This window comes from Mus musculus, chromosome 19, assembly GCF_000001635.26.
Source record: "Mus musculus strain C57BL/6J chromosome 19, GRCm38.p6 C57BL/6J".
In the NCBI taxonomy this organism is placed as follows: domain Eukaryota; kingdom Metazoa; phylum Chordata; class Mammalia; order Rodentia; family Muridae; genus Mus; species Mus musculus.
Window position 1 is genome coordinate 7,877,219 of NC_000085.6, and position 24,077 is coordinate 7,901,295.

The window sequence follows — 24,077 nt, forward strand, 5'->3', positions numbered from 1 at the left end:
ACAAGTGGGGAGAGAAGAAAGTACCTGGGCAGGAAAGGAGAAAGGGGAAGGGGAATGTGATCTGGTATTGGTTGGGGGAAAAGGACTGAAATCCTGAGGGCCAGCAGAAATAAAGGAAACAGGCAACATCAGGCGGTAGGAGGTTAGGGGGACCCTCCAGAATATACCAGAGACGTGGAAGGTGAGAGACTCTCAGACTCAAAGGGAGGGACCTGAAGATGAAATGCCCTATAGTCAGGAGAGGGAACTTGTAGAGCCCACCTTCAGCAGAAAGACAAGACATCAAGTTAGGGATGGGGTTACCATCCCACAGTTAAAACTCTGACCCATAATTGTTCCTGTCTGGAAGAACTGCAGGGATGGAAAAAGAGAGGAGCCTGAGGAAAAGGAGGTCCAGCAACAGGTCTAAAGTGGGAACCAGCTCAAGGGGAGGCCCCAAGGCCTGACACTATTACTGAGGCTATGGAGTACTCACAAAAAGGGATCTATCATGACTTCCCTCTGAAAGACCCAACAAGCAGCTGAAAGAGTCAGATGCAGATATTTGCACCCAACCAATGGACAGAAACTGTTGATTCCTGTGGATGAATTAGGGAAAAGCTGGAAAAAGCAAAGGAGGAAGGCAACCCTATAAGAAGACCAGCAGTTTCAATTAACCTGGACCCCTGACACTCTCAGACACTGGACCACCAAGCAGGCAGCATGAACCAGCTGATATGATGCCCCAACACTTATACAGTAGAGGACTGCCGGGTCTGTGTTCAGTCAGAGACGATGCACCTAACCCTCAAGAGACTGGAAGCCCCAAGCAGTTTAGAGGTCTTGCGGGTTGAGGGTGAGAAGTGAGGACACTCTCATGGAGACAGGGGGCAAAGAAGGGGTACGGAATGGGGAACAGTTCTGTGGACTGGAAATGCAATAAAATCTGGAGTGTAAATAAAAGATTAAATAATATTTAAAATAATAATAATAATGGCCCCTCAAAGATCCATAACTTTGAATGCTTATTCACCAGGGCCAGTGTGACTACTGCAAAAGTATTGAATGATAGGTAGGTTTGTTGTAGGAATTATATTGTAGGTTGGATTATTTATTTATTTATTTATTTATTTATTTATTTATTTATTGGTTTTCTGAGACAGAGTTTCTCTATGTAGCCCTGGCTGTCCAGGAACTCACTCTGTAGACCAGGCTGGCTTCGAACTCAGAAATCCGCCTGCCTCTGCCTCCCAAGTGCTGGGATTAAAGGTGTGTCCCACCACTGCCTGGCTGTAGGTTGTAATTTGAAGTGTCAAAAGCCCATCCCAGGCCAGTCTCTCTCTTGGACTATGAATCAGGCTTTAAATATTAATTGCTTTACCAGATCCCTGCTTTCCTGTGGCCATTTTCCTTGTGAAAATAGTGAACTAGATCACTGAAATATTAAGCAAACCTCTTTTAAGTGCTTTATTTTATGAGACTTTCCATTAACCATGGTGTTTCTTCACAGAAATAGAACAGTGAATGAGACAAAGAGAGAGAAAAACTGAAAGTTCAAGGGTTATCGCATCATGTGATTTTAAAAAATATATTACAATACTGCATTTTAGTAAACTTAGTTGAGCACATGGGTACCACTACTTATTAATTGTATGTACATAACTTAGTCTTGAGATTTTTAGTATTCAGTCTACTTGTTCTTCTCTGCACATCTGCTATATTCCAACACAACTAAAAATTATTTTCTTGATTAGCAACCCAACTGGCATAGCACATAGAGTTGGTTAGACTTATTTGTGCAATCTTGGAGATAATTATAAGGCCTAAAACATATGTGGCTAGAATAACAAAATATAATGACCAAAAATGAATAATCTATAGTGGGAATAAATGACACCACTTTTAGACACTTTTAACTGTAATAAATGTTCTTTTCTGAATTTTGACTTCTTTTGTTATCCAGTTCTTTAATAGAGCACATGCCCTGAATTTCCACCATGGCTACCAGAAATTGTTTGATGAGTGCTCTGATGTATAGTAGATAAGGAATGATAAATCCTGGGGAGGTGGCAGAACTTTTTTTTCTTTTTCTTTCTTCTTCTTTCTTTTTCTTTGTCTTTTTCTTTTTTTCTTTTCTTTTCTTTTCTTTCTCTCTTTCTTTATTTTTTGCTTACCTGTAACTCTTTCCTTACCTTGAGGTACAAATACAGCAATCAGAATGAAGATTCCCCTCAGAGACATGAGAACCAGATAGGTTATTCTACGGCCAATGTGATTAAGTACAAAAGGTCCAATAACACTGACTAGTATGGCCAATGCACTAATGAGAAACTGCAACAGGATAATATTAGAACTCAGGTGTTGGAGGTGAACTGCCAGGCCAAAAATTGATACTGTAAAAAAAAGTCTGTGGTGGGAAAAGAAAAATGGGGTATCACAAGGTTTGAAATTGATTTTCAACAGATGTTAATATTATTAGACAAGAAATCAAGTTCTAGTAGGTTGACTATGAAGGTATCTTGGCTTTTTGGAATTTTTAGTTCTAGAGTATAATTTTATAGCCACCAAAACCATTGTATGGTGAGGGAGCACATAATCACTCTTAAAGTTTTGGAAAATATTAGCAGGTTTGTGGTTGAAGGTTCTATCTTTATATCTACATATGTTCTTGAGTTAAATGTATTTACATAAATTATATTAGAATTTTTATATTTATTTGAGTGGAACCAGGCAACTGGGGAGTAACAACATCCAAGTTTATACTGTGATTGGCATTCTCACCATCAGCCCATGGTAATGAGCCTGGCAGGAAGTTTGGATGCACACACTCCTCACTGCACAGTAAATTCCATATACTCAAAACTCTTTGATTACTTCTAGCAGCAGAAATTGTCATATTCTACCTCAAATCTGTCAGTGAGAAAATTTGTCTGTACACTATTTCAATAGGCACATTGTAAGCATACCTCATAAAGGACAGGACACATATCCGCTTACGTAGGATAGATGTATGGAACAAATCTCTTAGAGAAGGTTTAGTCTTTGCTGCCTCAAGTTCTGCCTTCATACTTGTTCTCACAATCTTTGAAAATAAAATCAACACTTTTTTTAGTTGTCACAAAGTGATGAGAACTCCAGGGTATTTTGGACACTTGTAGAAGACCAGATCAATAATTATTGTTCTACATACTGAAAATATAAACACCAAAGATAAATTTACACCCAAAAATTAGAGTGAAATGAAAGTCCAGGAGACAAAAAGACACTCAGGGGATTTCTACAGTGAGTATTAAAGAAGGGATTATAGGTGCTTAATGAACATTAAAGGAGTCCTTGGAGCTGCAGATAAAGGTTAGAAAGGAAAATAATTTAAGAGTTACTTAACATAAAATCCAAATTTTATTTAGACCATTGAGTTTCAATGCTAATGGTACTTATATTTGACTTCCATTGATTCTGAATGACTGAAAATAGATTCAGGAAAAAGAATTCTTTGCAGGGCTCTTTATTTTACCTTAGAAAGCATGGCATTTAAAGGAAGACACAAATCACTGTCTTTATGATGCCTAGAATTTAGTTAAGGATGTTCAGAAAACAAGTAGACTGAATCTCCTAGTTTCATTTTGGAATGCTGGTGATATTTTGGAGGGCAATAAGCTTTTAGGTGGTAGAGTCTTCCTGTCAAATAGGTCACTTATAATCTGGCCTTCAAGTGCAGTCATGAATGCTGGCTTGATGATGTGAGAATCCTCTGCCCTCAATACCTGCTTCCAAAAATGCCTCAACAGATACAAGATGATTGAAATAACCCCATGCATTCTATCAGATCACTATGGACTAAGGCTAAGATTCAATAACAACAAAAACAACTGAAAGCCTACATGGAAAGTAAACAACTCTCTGCTCAATGACTTGGTCAGAGAAGAAATAAATAAAGAAATCAAAGATTTATAGAATTTAATGAAAATGAAGACACATAATACCAAAACTTATGGGACACATTGAAAACAGTATTAAGAGGATAAGTCATAGGACTAATTACCTTAATAAAAAAGTTGAAGAGATTTCATACAAGCATCTTAACAGCACATCTGAAAGCTCTAGAACAGAAAGAAGCAAATACAGGCAAGAGGAGTAGATGGCAGGAAATAGTCAAACTCAGAGCTGAAAGCAACCAGGAAGAAACAAAGACAATGATACAAAGGATCAACAAAACCAAGAGCTGGTTCTTGAATAACATCAACATGATAGATATACCCTTAGCCAAATTAACTTAGGGCACAGGGACAATATACAAATTAACAGTATCAGAAATGAAAAGGGAGATATAAGAACAGAAATTGAGGAAATCCAATAGCTCATTAGAACCTACTACAAAAGCCTATACTGTACAAAACTAGAAAATCTTGATGAAACAGATGATTCTTCTACATAGATTCCTTGTAGCAAAGTTAAATCATGATGAGATAAACTATATAAACAGCCCCATAACCACTAAGAAAATAGAAATAGTCAACAACAACAACAAAATCTCCCAACAAGTCCCAGGGCCAGATGGTCTTAGTGTGTAATTAATTCTACCAGACCTTCAAAAAAGAGATAATGCAAATACTCATCAAACTATATCACAAAAATAGAAACAGAAGCAACACTACCTAAATCATTTTATGAAGCAACAATTACTGTGATACCTAAACCACACACACACACAAAAGAAAGAGAACTTCAGACCAATCTCAATTATGAACTTGATGCAAAAATACTCAACAAAATACTTCCAAGGCAAATCCATGAATATGTCAAAGACATCATCCATTATGATAAAGTAGGCTTCATCCCAGGAACACAGGGATGGTTCAACATATGAAAATCTATGAATATAATATACTATATAAACAAACTCAATGAAAAAAGACACATGATATTCTCATCAGATGTTGAAAAGCCTTTGACAAAATACAACAGACCTGCATGGTAGAGTTCTTGGGGGAAATTAGGAATCCTGGCATATACATAAACATAATTGAAGCAATACATAGCAAACCAAAAGCCTACATCATATTAAGTGGAGAGAAACTAGAAGCAATCCCACTAAAATCTGGGACAAGACAAGGTTGTCCACTCTCTCCCTATCTATTCAATATTGTACTCAAAATTCTAGCCAGAGCAATTAGACAACAAAAGGGGATCAAGGGGAGACAAATTTGAAACAAAGACATCAAAGTATCACTATTTGCAGATTATGTGATAGTATACATAAATGACCCTCAAAATTGCACCAGAGAACTCCTACAGATGATAAACTACTTCAATACAATGTCAGGATACCAAATTAACTCAAACAAATCAGTAGCTTTCCTTTACAGAAATGATAAACAGACTAAGAAAGAAGTCAAGGAAACATCACCCTTCACAACAATCACAAATACTATAAAATATCTTGGTGTAATTTCTAACAAACAAGTGAAACATCTGTATGAAAAGAACTTCTAATCCCTAGGAATAGAAATCAAAGAAGACCTCAGAATATGGAAAGATCTCCCATAATCATGGAATGGTAGGATTAACATAGTGAAAACAGCCATCTTACCAAAAGCAATCTGCAGATTCAATGCAATCCCCACCAAATTTCCAACAGAATTCTTCACAGACATGTAAAGAGCAATTCTCAACTTCATATGGAAAAACAACCAACCAACCAAACAAACAAAAAGAATAACCAGAACAATTTTCAACAATAAAAGAACTGGGGAATCACCATCCCTGACCTCAAGCTGTACTGGAAAGTAATAGTGATTAAAAACTGCATGGTAATCACTAGATGGTCCATCCTTTTGTCGCAGCTCCAAATTTTGTCTCTGTAACTCCTTCATGGGTGTTTTGTTCCCATTTCTAAGAAGGGGCAAAGTGTACACACTTTGGTCTTCGTTCTTCTCGAGTTTCATGCGTTTAGCAAATTGTATCTTATATCTTGTGTATCCTAAGTTTCTGGGCTAATATCCACCATTGCATACACTAGCAAGATTTTGCTGAAAGGACACAGATATAGCTGTCTCTTGTGAGACTATGCTGGGGCCTAGCAAACACAGAAGTGGATGCTCACAGTCAGGTATTGGATGGGTCACAGGGCCCCCAATGGAGGAGCTAGAGAAAGTACCCAAGGAGCTAAAGGGAACTGCAACCCTATATGTGGAACAACAATATGAACTAACCAGTACCCTGGAGCTCTTGTCTCTAGCTGCATATGTATCAAAAGATGGCCTAGTCAGCCATCACTGGAAATGAGGCCCTTTGGACTTGCAAACTTTATATGCCGCAGTACAGGGGAACACCAGGGCCAAAAAGGGGGAGTGGGTGGGTAGGGGATTGGGGGGGTGGATATGGGGGACTTTTGGGATAACATTGGAAATGTAAACAAGGAAAATACCTAATAAAAAAAATAAAAAAAAAACTGTATGGTGTTGGTACAAAAACAGACAGGTCAATCAATGCAATAGAATTGAAGACCCACAAGTTAAACTACACAGCTATGGACTATATGTTTGACAAAGAAGTAAAAAACATACAGTGGAAAGAAGAAAACATCTTCAATAATTTGTGCTGGTCTAACTGCCAGTCTGTATGTTGGGAAAGAAAAATAGATCCATATTTATCATCCTGCACAAAGCACAAATCCAAGTGGATCAAGGACCTCAGCATAAAACCAGATATACTGAATTTAAGAGAAGAGTAAGTGGGAAAGAGCCTTGAACTCATTGGAAAAGGGAAAGTTTACAGAATAGAATACCAATGTGTCAGGCTCTAAGATCAATAGTCAATAAATGAGACCCCATAAAACTGTAAAGCTTCTGTAAGGCAAAAGACACCATCAATCGGATAAATCAGCCACTAAATGGAAGGAGAAAATATTGGGAAAAAAATTCACTAACCTTACGTCTGATAAAGTGCCAATATCCAAAATACATAAAGAACTCAAGAAGGTAACCTCTAAAAAACAAATAACCCTAATAAAGAATGGGTTACAGAGCTAAACAGAGAATATAACACAGAAGAATCTTGAATGGTCAGGAAGCACTTAAAGAAATGTATAAAGTCCTTAGTCATTATAGAAATGCAAATCAAACTGACTCTGAAAAAATTCCACCTTACACCAATCAGAATGACTAAGATCAAAAACTCAAGTGGCACCCATGCTTGGCAAGGATGTAGAGAAAGAGGAACACTCTTGCATTGCTGGTGGGATTCCAAGCTGTTACCATTACTCTGGAAATCTATGTGGAGGTTCCTCAGAAAATTAGAAAAGTTCTACCTGAAGACCCAGCTATACCACTCTTGGACATATAACCAAAAGATGCCCCACCATACCCTAAGTACATATCAGCCACCATGTTTATACCAGCCTTATTTGCAATACCCAGAAGCTGGAAGCAACCCAGTTGTCCCTCTACGGAAAAATGGATATAGAAATTGTGGTACATTTACACAAATGGAATACTTATTCAGCTACAAAAAATGAGTACATCATGAATTTTGCAGGCAAATGGATGGAACTAGAAAATACTCTGAATGACGTAACTCAAACCCAAAAAGACATATATGGTATATACTCACTGATTGGTGGATATTAGCCAAAAAGTTCATAATACCAAGGATACAACCCACAGACAATAAAAAGTGTAATAGGCTGAAAGGCCCACATGAGAATGTTTCAATTCCATTTAGAAGGGGGATGGAAATAAACAAGGGAGATAGAGAGGGCAGGGATCTGGGTGGAAGGAGGCAGGGAGAGGGGAAAAGGGCAACCCAATAGGGTGAGAGGGTAAGGGAGCAGGAGAGAAGCCCAGAGGACTAAGAGAATAAAAAGAGATAAGCACCATTGGGCGTGGTTGAGGGAATCTAAGAACTCAATGCCCAACATTGAGGAGAGGATACTCAAAGAGTCTATCTCCAGTAGATGGACAGGGCCTCAAGCAGAGGGACAGTGTTACCAACCCACAGTCAAAATTTCTGATCCAGAACTGTTCCTGTCTAAAAAGAACTGCTGGGACAAAAATGAAGAAGAAATTGAAGGAAAATCTTCCTTCTGAACCCAGTGGAGGCCACTAAGGGCTCCAGAGTACTCTCTATGCCACAGGACGTCGGGATCACCTCAGGATCACCTCCAAATCATGGGTGAATGGAACACAACATCAACTCCAAAGAATCTTGGAGGGTTTTGTGCCAGCAAGAACAGGACAAAGGAACCCTGCCAGACAAGAGGCTGGTATCCATTCTGGTCAGGGCCACCCCCAGCCATCTTCTTTCTGAACCCGACAGAGGCCACCAGGGGCCCTAGAGTGCTCTCCATGCCACAGGACCTTGGGGTCACCTCAGGATCACAGGTGAGTGGAACACAACATTAGCCCCAAAGAATCGAGGAGGGTCTTGTGCCAGCAGTAACAGGGATGGAGGAACACCACCGACCAGAGGCTGGGATCCTTTCAGGTTGGGCCAGCCCCACAGTCTTCTGCATGAACATGGCTGAGGGTTTCTAGAGCCCCAGAGGACTATCCACACTACAGAACCCCTAGCAGATCCAGGACCTCTTGATCACCTGAGAGCATGTGGGTGACAGAAGCAACAGAACTTCTTGGACAGTGTCCCTTCAGGTCTTCGTCCTCCACCAGGAGGTGGAGCTGAGACCCAGACCCATGGGCACCTTCCTTGCCAGAGGAGAGTCGGCCTATAGAGAGGGCATTGAGCCCAGGACTCAGGAGGTGGATTGGAGCTCCAGGCTTCTAGACACCTGCCCTGCAAGAGGAGAGCTTGCCTGCAGAGAATGCTTTGACCATTGCAACTCAGGTGAGAGTTGGACTCCAGGGAGTGCTGACAGAGGCTAACAGATTCACAGGAGGATCAAGCTCCAGCCAGAGACAGCTTGACCATTAACACCAGAGATCTCCAGAGGGCGAAAGGCAAACGTAAGAATCTTACTAACAGAAACCAAGAACACTGGGTATCATCAGAACCCAGTATGCACACCACAGTGAGTGTGGGATGCCCCAACCCACCTGAAAAGCAAGACACAGATTTAAAATCATATCTCATGATGGTGATAGAAGATTTTAAGAGGGGCATTAATAACTCACTTAAAGAAATACAGGAGAACACTGCTAAACAGGTAGAAGCCCTTAAAGAGGAAACACAAAAATCCCTCAAGGAATTAGAGGAGAACACTGCTAAGCAGGTAGAAGTCCTTAAAGAAGAAACACAAAAATCTCTTTAAGAATTACAGGAAAACATAAACAGGGTATGAAATTGAATAAAACAACCCAAGATTTAAAAAATGGAAGTAGAAACAATGAAGAAAACTGAAAGGGAGACAAATCTGGAGATAGAAACCCTAGGAAAGAAATCAGGAAACATAAATGTGAGCATCAGCAACAGAATACAAGAGATGGAAGAGAGAATCTCAGGTGCAGAAGATTCCACAGAGAACATGAACTCAACAATTGCAAAATGCAAAAAGATCCTAACTCAAAACATCTAAGAAATCCAGGACACAATGAGAAGATCAAACCTACAATTAATAGGAGTAGATGAGAATGAAGATTTTCAACTTAAAGGGCCAGGAAATATCTTCAAAAAATTATAGAAGAAAACTTCCCATACCTAAAGAAAGAGATGCCCATGAACATACTAGAAGCCTACAGAACTCTAAATAGACTGGATCAGAGAAGAAATTCTTCCCAACCCATAATAATCAGAACAACACATGCACTAAATAAAGATAGAATACTAAAAGAAGTAAGTAAAAATGGTCAAGTAACATTTAAAGGCAGACCTATTCAAATTACACCAGACTTCTCACCAGAGACTATGAAAGCCAAAGGAGCCTGGACAGATGTTATACAGACCCTAAGAGAACACAAATGCCAGTCCAGGATACTATACCCAGCAAAACTCTTAATTACCATAGATAGAGAAACCAAAGTAGTCCATGATAAAACCAAATTCACACAATACCTTTCCACTTTTGAATCCAGCCCTTCAAAGGATAATAAAGGGAAAACACCAACACAAATATGGAAACTATACCCTAGAAAAAGCAAGAAAGTAAACCTTCAACAAAACTAAAAGAAGACAGCCACAGAACAGAATTCCAACTTTAACAAGAAAAATGACAGGAAGCAACAATTACTTTCCTTTGATTTCTCTTAACATCAATGGACTCAATTCTCCAATAAAAAGACATAGGCTAATAGACTGGCTACACAATCAGGACCCAACATTTTGCTGCTTACAGGAAACCCACCTCAAAGACAAAGACAGATACTACCACAGAGTAAAAGGCTGGAAAAAAAATTTCCAAGCAAATGGTCCAAAGAAAAAAGCTGGAGTAGCCATTCTAATATCAAATAAAATCGACTTCCAACCCAAAGTTATCAAAAAAGACAAGGAGGGTCACTTCATACTCATCAAAGTTAAAATCTACCAAGATGAACTCTCAATTCTAAATATCTATGCTCCAAATGCAAGGGAAGCCACATTCATTAAAGAAACTTTAGTAAAGCTCCAAGTACACATTGCACCTCACACAATAATAGTGGGAGACTTCCACACCTAACTCTCATCAAAAGCAGATCCTGGAAACAGAAACTAAACAGAGACACATGGACACTAACAGAAGTTATGAAACAAATGGATTTAACAGATATCTACATAACATTTTATCCTAAAACAAAAGGATATACCTTCTTCTCAGCACCTCATGGTACCTTATCCAAAATTGACCATATAATCTGTCACAAAACAGGCCTTAAGAGATACAAAAATATTGAAAGTATACCATGCATCCTATCAGATCACCACAGAGTAAGACTGATCTTAAATAATAGCATAAATAAAAGAAAGCCAACATTCATGTGGAAACTGAACAACACTCTACTCAATGATACCTTGGTCAAGGAAGAAATAAAGAAAGAAATTAAAGAGTTTTTAGAGGTCAATGAAAATGTAGTCACAACATACCCAAACTTATGGGACACAATGAAAGCAGTCCTAAGAGGAAAACTCATAACCCTGAGTGCCTCCAAAAACAAACTCGAGAGAACTTACATTAGCTGTCTGACAGCACACCTCGAAGCTCTAGAATGAAAGGAAGTAAATTCACCCAAGAGGAGTAGAATGCATGAAATAATCAAACTCAGGGGTGAAATCAACCAAGTGGGAAAAAAAAGAACTATTCAAAGAATCAACCAAACCAGGAGCTGGTTCTTTGAGAAAATCAACAAGATAGATAAACCCTTAGCCAGACTCACTAGAGGGCACAGGGACAATATCCTAATTAACAAAATCAGAAATAAAAAAGAAGACATAATAACAGATCCTGAGGAAATCCAAAACATCATCAGATCCTATTACAAAAGGCTATACTCAAAAAAACTGGAAAACCTGGATAAAATGGACAACTTCCTAGACAGATACCAGGTACCAAAGTTAAATCAGGATCAGATTAAGGATCTTAACAGTCCCATTTCCCCTTAAGAAGTAGAAGCAATCATTAATAGTCTCCCAACCAAAAACAAAAACAAAAACAAAAACAAAAAAACCAACAAAACAAAACAAAACAAAACAAAAAAACCCCCCAAAACCAAAACCAAAACCAAAAAAACCAAACCAAAACAAACAAACAAAAAAACCCACCCAGGACCAGATGGGTTTAGTGTAGAGTTCTATCAGACGTTCAAAGAAGACCTAATTCCATCTTTCCTCAAACTATTCCACAAAATTTAAACAGAAGGTTCTCTACCCAATTCATCCTGTGAAACCACAATTACTCTGCTATCTAAACCACACAAAGATCCGACAAAGAAAGAGAACATCAGACCAATTTTCCTTATAAATATCGATGCAAAAATACTCAATAAAATCCTCACAAACCAAATCCAAGAACACATCAAAATCATCATCCATCATGACCAAGTAGGCTTAATCCCAGGGATACAGGGATCGTTTAATATACGGAAATCCATCAATGTTTAATATACGGAAATCCATCCACTCTATAAACAAACTCAAAGACATAATCACATGATCATCTCATTGGAGGCTGAGAAAGCATGTGACAAAATTCAACACCCTTTCCTGATAAAAGTCTTGGAAAGATCAGAAATTCAAGGCCCATAACTAAACATAATAAAAGCAATCTACAGCATACCAGTAGCCAACATCAAATTAAATGGAGAGAAACTCTAAGCAATCCCACTAAAATCAGAAACTAGACAAGGCTGCACACTTTCTCCCTACCTATTCAATATAGTACTTGATGTCCTAGCCAGAGCAATTAGACAACAAAAGGAGATCACGGGGATACAAATTGGAAAAGAAGAAGTCAAAATATCACTCTGTGCAGATGATGAGATAGTGTTTATAAGTGACTCTAACAATTCCACCAGAGAACTCCTAAACCTGAAAAACAGCTTCAGTGCAGTAGCTGGATATAAAATTAACTCAAACAAATCAGTGGCCTTTTTCTATACAAAGGATAAACACGATGAGAAAGAAATTAGGGAAACAACACCCTTCACAACAGTCACAAAAAATATAAAATACCTTAGTGTGACTCTAACTAAGGAATTGAGAGATCTGTATGACAAGAACTTCAAGTGTCTGAAGAAAGAATTTGAAGAAGATCTCAGAAGATGGAAAGATCTCTTATGTTCATGGATTGGCAGGATTAATATAGTCAAAATGGCTATTCTGCCAAAATCAATCACAGATTCATACAATCTCCATCAAAATTCCAACTCAATTCTTCACTGAGTTAGAAAGGGCATTTTGTAAAGTCATCTGGAATAACAACAACAAAAAACTAGGATAGTAAAAACTATTTTCAACAATAAAAGAACCTCTGGTGGAATCACCATGCCTGACCTCAAGCTGTACTACAGAGCAATTGTGATAAAAACTGCATGGTACTGGTACAGCGACAGACTGGTAGACCAATGGAATAGAATTGAACACCCAGAAATGAACCCACACACCTATGGTTATTTTATATTTGGCAAGGTAGATAAAACCATCCAGTGGAAAAAAGACAACATTTTCAACAAATGGTGGTGGCACAACTGGCAGTTATCATGTAGAAGAATGTGAATTTATCTATTCTTGTCTCCTTTTACAAAGCTCAAGTCTAAGTAGATCAAAGATCTCCACATAAAACCAGAGACACTGAAATTTATAGAGGAGAAAGTGGGGGATCCCTCTAAGATATGGGCACAGGGGAAAAATTCCTAAACAAAACAGCCATGGCATGTGCTGTAAGATCAAGAATCGACAAATGGGACCTTCTAAAATTGCAAAGCTTCTGTAGGGCAAAAGATACTGTCAATAAAACAAAAAGGCCACCAATATATTGACAAAGAATTTTTACCAATCCTAAATCTGATAGGGGATTAATAGCCAATATATACAATGAACTCAAGAAGCTGAACTTCAGAAATTCAAATAACCCCATTCAAAAATGGGGTACAGAGCTAAACAAAGAATTCTCAACTGAGGAATACTGAAGGGCTGAGAAGCACTTGAGAAAAATGGTCAACATCCTCAAATCATCTGGGAAATACAAAACAAAACAACCCTGAGATTACACCTCACAACAGTCAGAATGGCTAGGACCAAAACTTCAGGTGACAGCAGATGCTGGCAAGGATGTGGAGAAAGAGGAACACTCTTCTATTGCTGGTGGGATTGCAAGCTGGTACAACTACTCTGGAAATCAGCCTGGAGGTTCCTCAGAAAACTGGACATAGTACTACTATCCAGCAATTCCTCTCCTAGTCATATACCCAGAAGAAGTTCCAACTGGTAATAATTACACATGCTCCACTATGTTCATAGCAGCCCTATTAATAATAGCCAGAAGCTGGAAAGAACCCAGATGTCCCTCAACAGAGGAATGGATACAGAAACTGTGGTACATTTACACAATGGAGTACCACTCAGCTATTAAAAACAATGAATTTATGAAATTCTTAGGCAAATGGAACCTAAGGTTATCTGGAGGATATCATCCTGAGTGAAGTAACCCAATCACAAAAGAAGTCACTTAATATGCACTTACTGATAAGTGGATGTTAGCCCAGAAACCTAGAATACCCCAGATACAATTTCCAAAACAGAAGAAAATCAAGAAGGAAGACCAATGGGTGTATACTTCATTCCTCCCTAGAATAGAGAATAAAATACTCATGGAAGGAGTTGCAGAGACAAAGTTTAGAGCTAAGATGAAATGATGGACCATCCAGAGACCTCCCCCCCCGGGTCCATCCCATAATCAGCCACCAAACCCAGAAACTATTGCATATGCCAGCAAGATATTGCTGAAAGGACCCTGATATAGCTGTCTCTTGTGAGGCTATGCCATTGCCTGGAAAATACAGAAGTGGATGTTCATAGTCATCTATAGGATGGAACATAGGGCCCCCAATGGAGGAGCTAGAGAAAGTACCCAAGGAGCTGAAGGGGTCTGCCACCCTATTGGTGGAAAAAAAATTGAACTAATCAGTATCCCCAGAGCTCCTGTCTCTAGCTGCATATGTAGCAGAAGATGGCCTGGTTGGCCATCATTGGGAAGAGAGACCCCTGTGTCTTGCAAACTTTATATGCCCCAGTACAGGGGAACGCCAGGGCGAAGAAGTGGGAGTGAGTGGTTAGGGGAGGAGGGTGGGTGGAGGTTATAGGGAACTTTGGGGATAGCATTTGAAATGTAAATGAAGAAAATATCTCATAAAATTTTAAAAAAAGAAGAAAAGAAAAGTAACTGAAGGAAAGGTGGTCCAAAGACAGGCCCAACTTGTGATCCACCTTATGGGAGGGCACCAAAGCCTGACACTATTACTGATGCTATGATGTGAGAGGTTGGCATGGTTTACCTCTGAGTGGGCCGACTCGCAGCTGACTTTCACCCAACATCAGATGCAGATACTTATACCCAACCATTGGACTGAAGTCAGGGACCCCTGTGGTTGAATTAGGGGAAGGATTGAAGAATCTGAAGGGGAGAGTGACCCCATAGGAAGGCCAGCAGTCTCAACTTACTCAGATCTCAAGGATCTCCCAGACACTGACCCACCTATCAGGAGTATTCTGAGGCCCCTGGTACAGATATAGCAGAGGTTTGCCTGGTCAGGCCTTAGTGGGGAAGATATACTTAATCCTGGAAGGACTTGAGGCCTCTTAGAAGAGGGAGACCTGGTGGCTGGTGTCAAGAGAGCACCCTTTTGGAAGCGTGTAGAAGGAATGGGATGAAGAACTGTGGAAGGTCCAAGGAAAACAGGGAGGGTGGACAACGACTGGCATGTGAATAAGTAATATAATCAAAATTGAAAAAATAAGAACCAAATCAAAAACAGAAAACAAACAAACAAAAAAAAAATGAAAAGAAAATGCCTTAAGTCCAGAGCAATTTTCTCAAGTAAGGTTCCCTCCTTCCAGACACCTCTATTATGCCTTTCAAGCTGACATAGACTTTTCAGCACAAGTTTCATGTTTTCAGCATGTTGTCCAAAACAGAATGTCCTGGTTCTAAGGGATTAGGTAGTCTGCTTCTCTAACTATATTGTTTTGAGCACATATAACTTTTATCTTGAGACAATTATACTTCATGCATGCAATTTTCTGCAACAGATCTCCTGTGGTTCTTGCATCTAGAACATCCAAAAATCTCCATTTCAGCCCAATACTCAACTTCACAGCTTTATGCAGTGCTCTTGGAAGGAATGCTGCAAGTGCCTCCTGCCATGCCCCACATCCTAAGGCCTCTGCTGCTCTTAGAGCCTGGATCTGTACTCACTCCCTGACTCACTCTATCTTCATTTCATGTTTGCAAAGCCAGTATTATGTGCTCACACACTCATGTTCTGTCAGCAGCTCAAAGTGGAGTCTGCCCTTCCATTTATTCCTCCCATGAAAACAATTTCCTGGGTAACTGCTTTCCTGGAACATGAATCCCCATGAACTGAGGTCAAGGGCCTCAGTTTAAACTCCTTCCTTTTAGAGGTTTTCTGTGTTTTCAGAAATTGGATCATTTGATGACTGGACTCTTGCACTCATGGCTGTTTTCCTTCTGTCTGGTGTGAAGCATGATGTCTCACTGCAGGTGATGCAAACTCTTAGCTAATAATGCCTTGGCTGTAAACTTTGACTTGTTTGATCACTCCTCTTTGATAGAGCCTGTGTGCCCTTCAGAAATTCATGGCTTCTACCTCCACTGGCTCTGCTTCTTTCATCATTCCCATTTCCCAAAAGGCACTGGAATGGCTCCTTGAGTTATACTTATAGAATATCCAAGGTCTCTTCACTACTGAGTTTCTAATATTTCTATATTCCTTCCTTAACAAGTTCACAGGCATTGAGAATGCATATGGGCTTTACGGTGACAAAAACCTCATCCCTAATGCCACTTTTTTTATTAGTTAGTGTTCCTGTTGATGGGATAAGATAATCTTACAAAAACATATTTAAAGAAGAAAAAGATTATTTTGCCACATACATCAATTATGTAGTAATTTCAAGTAAGAATGTCAGCTTAAAGGAATTTGGAAGGCAAATAGTTGCATTGTGTATGTATGCAAGAAGAAGAAGAAGAAGAAGAAGAAGAAGAAGAAGAAGAAGAAGAAGAAGAAGAAGAAGAAGAAGAAGAAGAAGAAGAAGAAGGAGAAGAAGAAGAGAAAATTGTATATTATTCTCAGCTAGCTGCCTCTTCTTATGTACCTCAGGACGCAATCACAGGGAATAATGTTGTCTTCTTTTAAGGTGGCCATTTCTCGCCAATTTTACTGATGAAGATAATCATGCTGTCATTCCTGCAAACTAACTTAACATAAATAAGTCTTTGTAGGCATGTTTGTCAGATCACCCACCAGTAATTAAAGGTGCTTACAATTTACAATTAGTATTTTTAAAAAATGTTTTCTTTTTTTAATTAGATATTTTTCTTCATTTACATTTCAAATGCTATCCCCTTTCCTCTACAAAAATCCCCTATAACTCCCCTCTTCCCCTGTTCCCCAACCCACGCACTCCTGCTTCCTGGCCCGGGCATTCCCCTATATTGGGGCATATAATCTTCCCATACCAAGGGCCTCTCCTCCCATTGATGGCCAACTAGGCCATTCTCTGCTACATAGGCAGCTAGAGACATGAGCTCTGGGGGTACTGGTTAGTTCATATTGTTGTTCCTCTTATAGGGCTACAGACTCTTTCAGCTCCTTAGGTTCTTTCTCTAGCTCCTTCATTGGGGGCCCTGTGCTCCATCGAATAGATGACTGTGAGCATCCACTTCTGTATTTGCCAGGCACTGGCATAGCCTCACAAGAGATAGCTATATCAGGGTCCTGTCAGCAAAATCTTGCTGGCATATGCAATAGTTTCTGGGTTTGGTGGTTGTTTATGGGATGGGTCCTCAGGTGGGACAGTCTCTGGATGGTCCATCCTTCAGTCTCAGCTCCAAACTTTGTCTCTGTAACTCCTTCCATGGATGTTTTGCTCCCCCTTCTAAGAAGGAACGAAGTATCCACACTTTGGTCTTCCTTCTTCTTGTGTTTTATGTATTTTGCAAATTGTATCTTGGGTATTCTAAGTTTCTGGGCTAATATCCACTTATCAGTAAGTGCATATATGTGAGTTCTTTTGTGATTGGGTTACCTCACTTAGGATGATAACCTCCAGATCCAACCATTTGTTTAAGAGTTTCATAAATTCATTGTTTTTAATAGTTGAGTGGTACTCCTTTGTGTAAATGTACCACATTTTCTGTATCTATTCCTCTGTTGAGAGACATCTGGGTTCTTTCTAGCTTCTGGCTATTATAAATAAGGCTGCTATGAACATAGTGGAGCATGTGTCCTTATTACAAGTTGGAATATCTTCTGATATTAATGATCACACATGTATAAGTAATATCCAAATAGAAAGAATGTTAAGAGACAATTGCTGAATATACTACAACTTCTGGTTGCTGAACATATAAAAACTAAGCTAGAACTAACCTGGAGTCTTATTCTCTGCTGGTTAGTCTCACCGCACTGAAAGTTGCTATGCAGGCTGATGCTAGACAGTACTCTACATTATTTTATTCAACAATGAACTCCTGGGCCCTAGTAGTAGAGGTAGTTCAGTATTAATCTATATGGAGATTGTGTTCCAGTTGAATGGCCTTCTAATGATTTCGTTCATGTCCATATATTAATCATATAGTAATGCTGTTTTCAGTTCATGCCCATACATTAATCATATATTAATCATATATTAGTCATATATTAATCATATGTTAATGCTGTTTTCCGTTTTGATCAGAGAGTCTTCTTTCCACAGTTTGAGAAAGTTACTCCAAAGCTGAAACTGGCCATTCCTCAGAAAATTAAAATAAAGAGTTATTAAATGAGTAAGTCGTAAATTAGATGTCTACAACACTATTTGCAAGGATCAGGAACCATACTGAAAGAGAGTTCTCACACAATACAAGGTCTAAAGTTGTGCATGGGATGATATGTGATGCTGTATTCTAGGCATGACATGGTGGTTGCACTCTAAACAGCTGTGGTTATCTGCACTAGACCCACCAAAAATTCAATGAATAAAATCCATCATTTTGAGATAGGAAAGATGATTAATGATTGCTCTGGAGAGGTAGAAGTTTGTAAAGTAATGTAGCCCCTTGTTTATTGTCCATGTCCCTATAAATGGATCCTCTAAGAAATCTTAATTTATCTTCTTAATTCACCAAAAAGTAAAAGACACACACACACAGAGAAAGTAGTTGGGGACTTCTTGGGAAGAAGAAAAGCCTTTTCTTTTATTGGATATTTTCTTTACATTTCAAATGTTATCCACTTACCCAGTTTCCCCCCTCCTGGAAACCCCCTATCCCATCCTCTCTCTCCCTACTTCTATGAAGGTGTTCCTCCACCCACCCACCCACTCCCACCTCCCTGCCCTCAATTCCCCTATGCTGGTGCATCTAGTGAGCCTTCATAGAACCTCTTTTCCCACTGATACATGACAAGACCATCCTCTGCTACATATGCAGCTGGAGCCATGTGTACTCCTTTGTTGATGGCTTAGTCTATGGGAGATCTGAGGGGTCTGTTTGGTTGATATTGTTGTAGGACTGAAGGAGTTGAAGGGATTTGTAAACCCATAGGAAGAAAAGACTTATTTTTATCTCCCCATCTTCCTATGTTCCTCTTACACTCTCTAGGGTACTGTGAGGTTAACGAAAGGATAAAGTGGGAATCATCAAAATATATTATCTAGATATATTAAATGTAGCAAACTAGTATATATCACTAACATTGTACTAAAACAGCTACTTTGTGAATGAAATCCTCTGCAGAAGAATTTTACAAACTGAATTCAAGAAACAAAGGAGTTTAAACATCAGTGCTTTCAGTCTCATTAGATGAAACTCTCACACGCAGTGTTCTTAATGACAGCATAGTACATCTTGGGCACTAACTCATACAAATGTCAAGCCTGTATTTCCTTTATGTCATAACCATCACCCATTATGCTTACCTCCATGGTTAGGTCTCCAGAATTCTTCATTCCATTCATGTGTGCAACTTTTCTAAGTTCCTTTAAGCCCTTCTGGGGTTTGTTGGTCACAATCAGCCACCGAGCTGACTCTGACAGCCACCTGTCAATGAAGATATTGCGTTGTTATTTTCCATACAAAATTTAACCTTGAAAATTTTGTTCTTTAATTGACCTAAAACATTCTGATATATCCATCATTAAATTGTTTTGTCATCTAATACCTTCATTAGATGTGAGGAATGATTTAGCCACATAATGGACTGCACTTCTGAAATGCATACCAAGATCCCTAGTGGAGATCTGTCTCCCTCTACCTGGATATACATTAGTACTGTGAAGCATGGAACTAGACTATGAGGGATGCTTCCACAGACATATACCAACTTCCTTGTTAGGGTATAGGAAATATCATGTAATAATGTGTTCTTTTCTCTAAATGAAAAGCATTGGGCTGGGTGTGGTATCACACGCCTTTAATCCCAGCACTGGGGAGGCAGAGGCAGGCAGATTTCTGAGTTCGAGGCCAGTCAGGTCTACAGAGTGAGTTCCAGGACAGCCAGGGCTACACAGAGAAACCCTGTCTCAACAAACAAAAAACAAACAGACAAACAAAAACAAAAAAAAAAGCTTTAAAAAAAGAAAAAAATAGTGCTGGCGAGATGGCTCAGTGGTTAAGAGCACTGGCTGCTCTTCCATAGGTCCTGAGTTCAAATCTCAGCAACCACATGGTGCCTCACAACCATCTGTAATGAGATCTGACGCCCTTTCTTGAGTGTCTGAAGACAACTACAGTGTACTTACATATAATAAATAAATAAATAAATAAATAAATAAATAAATAAATAAATAAATCTTTAAAAAAAAAAAGCCTGGTGGTGGTGGTCCACACCTTTAATCCCAGCACTTGGGAGACAGAGGCAGGTGGATTTCTGAGTTCAAGGCCAGCCTGGTCTACAAAGTGAGTTCCAGGACAGCCAGGGCTACACAGAGAAACCCTGTCTTGGAAAAAAAAAACATTGTATAAATTTTGTATACTAATTACATCATCCAAATTGCATTCATAACTTCTTCTAATCAGCTCCTGACTTGTCAAGCAAAGCAAACTGGTCCTGCTTTTCATTTACAGGATGGAAGCATATATAAGGGATGGGAAATTGTCCCGGCACTGGTTCTCTCTAGATAGCAGCCCACAGGGGTGGAGTGAAGGTGGAGGGGCAAATTTGGTTTTGTGAGAGTAAAGGTTGCTTACTATAAATAATATTTACTCTCCTTGATTCATTATTATTGGGCCAAGAAGCCAATGGCTTCAGGCAATTAACATTTGCTGCTTAACAGCAGGGGATTAAGTAAAGGATTTAGTGATAGTGGTCCTTTCTCTGGCCAGGCAGCCAGGAGCCCCTCACTGATCAAGCTGGTTTACTCTTTGTGAACCAGAGAGGAAAGAGAGAGTCATTCACACAGAAAGCACATAAACTGGAAGAAGTTAAAAATGACTATATCACCTTTTATAGACAAAAGTTTTCTGTGTATAAAATAATTACCTCATAGATAAAATGCTACAACAAGAGAAAAATAATTAGAATCCTTTACACAGACAAGTATGCACAGACACACATACATTCATACAAAAACCTAGCAGGCCCAACCATCTGTCTCAATCAACTCCAGAAGTGTCTATGAATGCCTACATATATATATATATATATATATATATATATATATATATATATATATATATATATGTGTGTGTGTGTGTGTGTGTGTGTGTGTGTGTGTGTGTGTGTGTGTATACACACATATACCTACATACATAAATATAAACAAACAGACAAACATTTCGATGGATGGATGGATAGATGGATGGATGGATAGATGGATGGAGCAGAGTCCTCCAAGCCACCAAATTTATTTATTTATTTATTTATTTATTTGTTTGTTTTTTTGTTGAGGCCGACCAGCGGCCCGCGTGTCTGTGTTCTAGACTGGGAGGCATCTTGGAATCTGGAAGAAAAGAGGGAACTAGGCGGTGTGAGAAAGAATGGAACCAAGACATTAGTCTGATCAAGGTTCAATTTTACTATTCGGAGACACAAGTTTTTGAAGAAGGGGGAGGGGCCCATTCCTGCCAAATTATCCTTGGAGTCCAGTTTCAGGTGACCACGCATTGGCTCCGGAACAGCTAGGTGGCAGGTAGTAGCAGTGGGAGTGGCAGAATGATAGGGTGGCAGGCTCCATCCCTGAGGCTCTCCTAGTGATAACAGTCAAACCTGATCAGCCAGATTTCAGGCTGAGGGGGAGGGGAGGTTACAGTTTTTGTGACAGGGTTTCTCTGTGTAGCCCTGGCTGTCCTGGAACTCACTCTGTAGACCAGGCTGGCCTCGAACTCAGATATCCACCTGCCTCTGCCTCCCAAGTGCTGGGATTAAAGGTGTGTGCCACCACTGCACAGCCAAATTTATTTCTTTTCTCTAGACTTTTTACACATACTAGAAAAAAGTTCTTTAGAAAATTACCTCATAAAATTTTACAAAACATGGAAGATACAAAAGGATGATAATATTAAATTTAAAGCAGTGCTTCACTATAAAAGTTCATTATAAGTTCAAAGAACAGTTTCATATGACCTTGTCTTATCATAGAGAACACCCATGGCTTCATCCTTGGATCTAACCTAGAATGAATGTTTTGCCTTGAACATAAATTTGTCCTAAGATTATCTTGATTTTTAGTGTAATTATGAAAGCTCATTGTACTTCTTACTATGCAGCCTTACTTACTAGTATGAGGAGTGGGCACACTATAGCCTTGATTCTAATTTTATTACATCTTTTTAGCAAAACAACTAACACCACCCCTTAAAACTTTCTTTCTAAGATTATTTGAATCAAACAGGAACTCTATAAAATCATTAATTCATCAAAACAACATTAATTCATGAAAGTTAATCTTTATGTTGATCTGCAGGAAATCAGCTCAGTAGGGTTGGCTAATGCCTAGGGATTGTTAAATTAATTTCATAATGATAGGAATGGAATAACAGCTGCAAGAAGCAATCCGGAGATAAAGTCTCTTTGACTTGCCTCTCAGAGATTACCCACCTTAGTCCATGCAAAAAAGTGGACCAACTCTAGGAAGGACATCTGCTACCCTTAGTTTTTCCTAGATGGCTCCTGACACACAATAATACTAACAGGCTGTGTGGATGAAAAGAAATGTGTGGCACGTGAGTCGTTTGTAGTTCTCTGTATAAGTTTGTCTTTATGTATTAAGTCTGTGGTCACCTTGTAGAGTCACTTCTGATCAAATATTCCTATATTGATGACCCTGTGGTAGTAATTGCTAAGTCTTTTTAAAAGGAGGTAAGGAAAGAGATCCTGTTGGAATTCATCTTGTGTGTTGTGTACTCAGAATCTGAATACTGTTCCCCAGACCAGACTATAACCTGATATTAGGGCACTATATTAACCAATGTACTGTAAAGAATTCTCCCCATTAATGTATGATTGGTCAATAAATGGCAGGGGTTTATGAATGGGCAGAAGGATAGGAAGGAAGGGCTTAGAATCAAGTGAGGGGTCTCAAGAAAGACCAGAAGGGAGGAAAGAAAAGACAGAAAGACGAGGAAGTTTTCGTCAGACAGGATGAACTAAGAACATGTAGTCAAGAGAAGTTCACCCTGAGGGCAGGCAGTTAGAGTAGAAGCCAGAGAGACATTAGATTGGCAAGTGATTGACATTTGGGTGGGTTTTAACAGGTAGAAGAATTACAATAGCTCAGAACCTGCTAAGTATAGTGCTTACAGCTTACTAATAAATTGTCAAAAAGGTACAGGAGGGAGGAGGAACCCTGCTGTGCACAAATGCTGGCAGACCAATCCCCATGCTGCTAAAATACACTAGCAACCAGACATTGGACTCCCTTCCTCCCCGTATAGACAGGTGAAATGCAGCTCACAGCTAATTGTGCTCACATGGGTGGTAGCATAGTGCTGCCATGCTAGCACAGCTAGTCTACAAGGACTGTGCCAAATGCAACAGAGCCCAGATTGGCATGCAACCTGGCTATAGACTGGCTCAGCTGGCCAATTTTGGACCTGCACTTTCAAAACACCTGTGCTAAGGCTTAAAGCATGTAAGACACCACAGCCCACTTGAAACAGGTACCATCTTCCCAGAGATGGGGGAGGTCACAAGTGCTGACTCAGCCCAACAAAGCAAGATGGCACAGTACTCCAGGACTCAGATGGCCTCAAGCTGGTTTTTCCAGTTGAAGGAACTTTCCACCCCTCCCAGTGAGCAAAAGGATTAGGACAAGACCAATCACTGTAGTGTCCTGAACTGAACATCAGAGGGAGACAAAATACATATAAAAGGAATCCAGACACAACAAAACTTCAGAGAAGGTAAAAATTCTGTTTTTATGTTTAAAGGGAAAGAATTGGATGCAAAATTTCATACATAAATATAAGTAGTCTGAAATTCATAGATTTGAGGGACTAGGGCATATGAAGATGAGAC

At 39.3% G+C, this 24,077-nt stretch overlaps 1 protein-coding gene across 5 annotated transcripts in view; it reads right to left on the minus strand.

Moving 5' to 3' along the window:
- Window positions 1-24,077, minus strand: part of Slc22a27 (solute carrier family 22, member 27) — a 102,130-nt gene that overhangs the window by 12,831 nt on the left and 65,222 nt on the right. For 4 of the 5 annotated variants that reach the window (NM_001361980.1, NM_134256.1, XM_006526728.2 and 1 more), the window contains 3 exons: window positions 19,540-19,660; window positions 2,946-3,061; window positions 2,172-2,386 (listed from right to left, as the gene is read on the minus strand). In NM_001361980.1, coding sequence (NP_001348909.1) covers window positions 2,172-2,386; window positions 2,946-3,061; window positions 19,540-19,660 — 452 coding nt within the window. The remainder of the gene's footprint in view (window positions 1-2,171; window positions 2,387-2,945; window positions 3,062-19,539; window positions 19,661-24,077) is intronic. The other variant, XM_017318077.2, reaches the window with a different exon arrangement.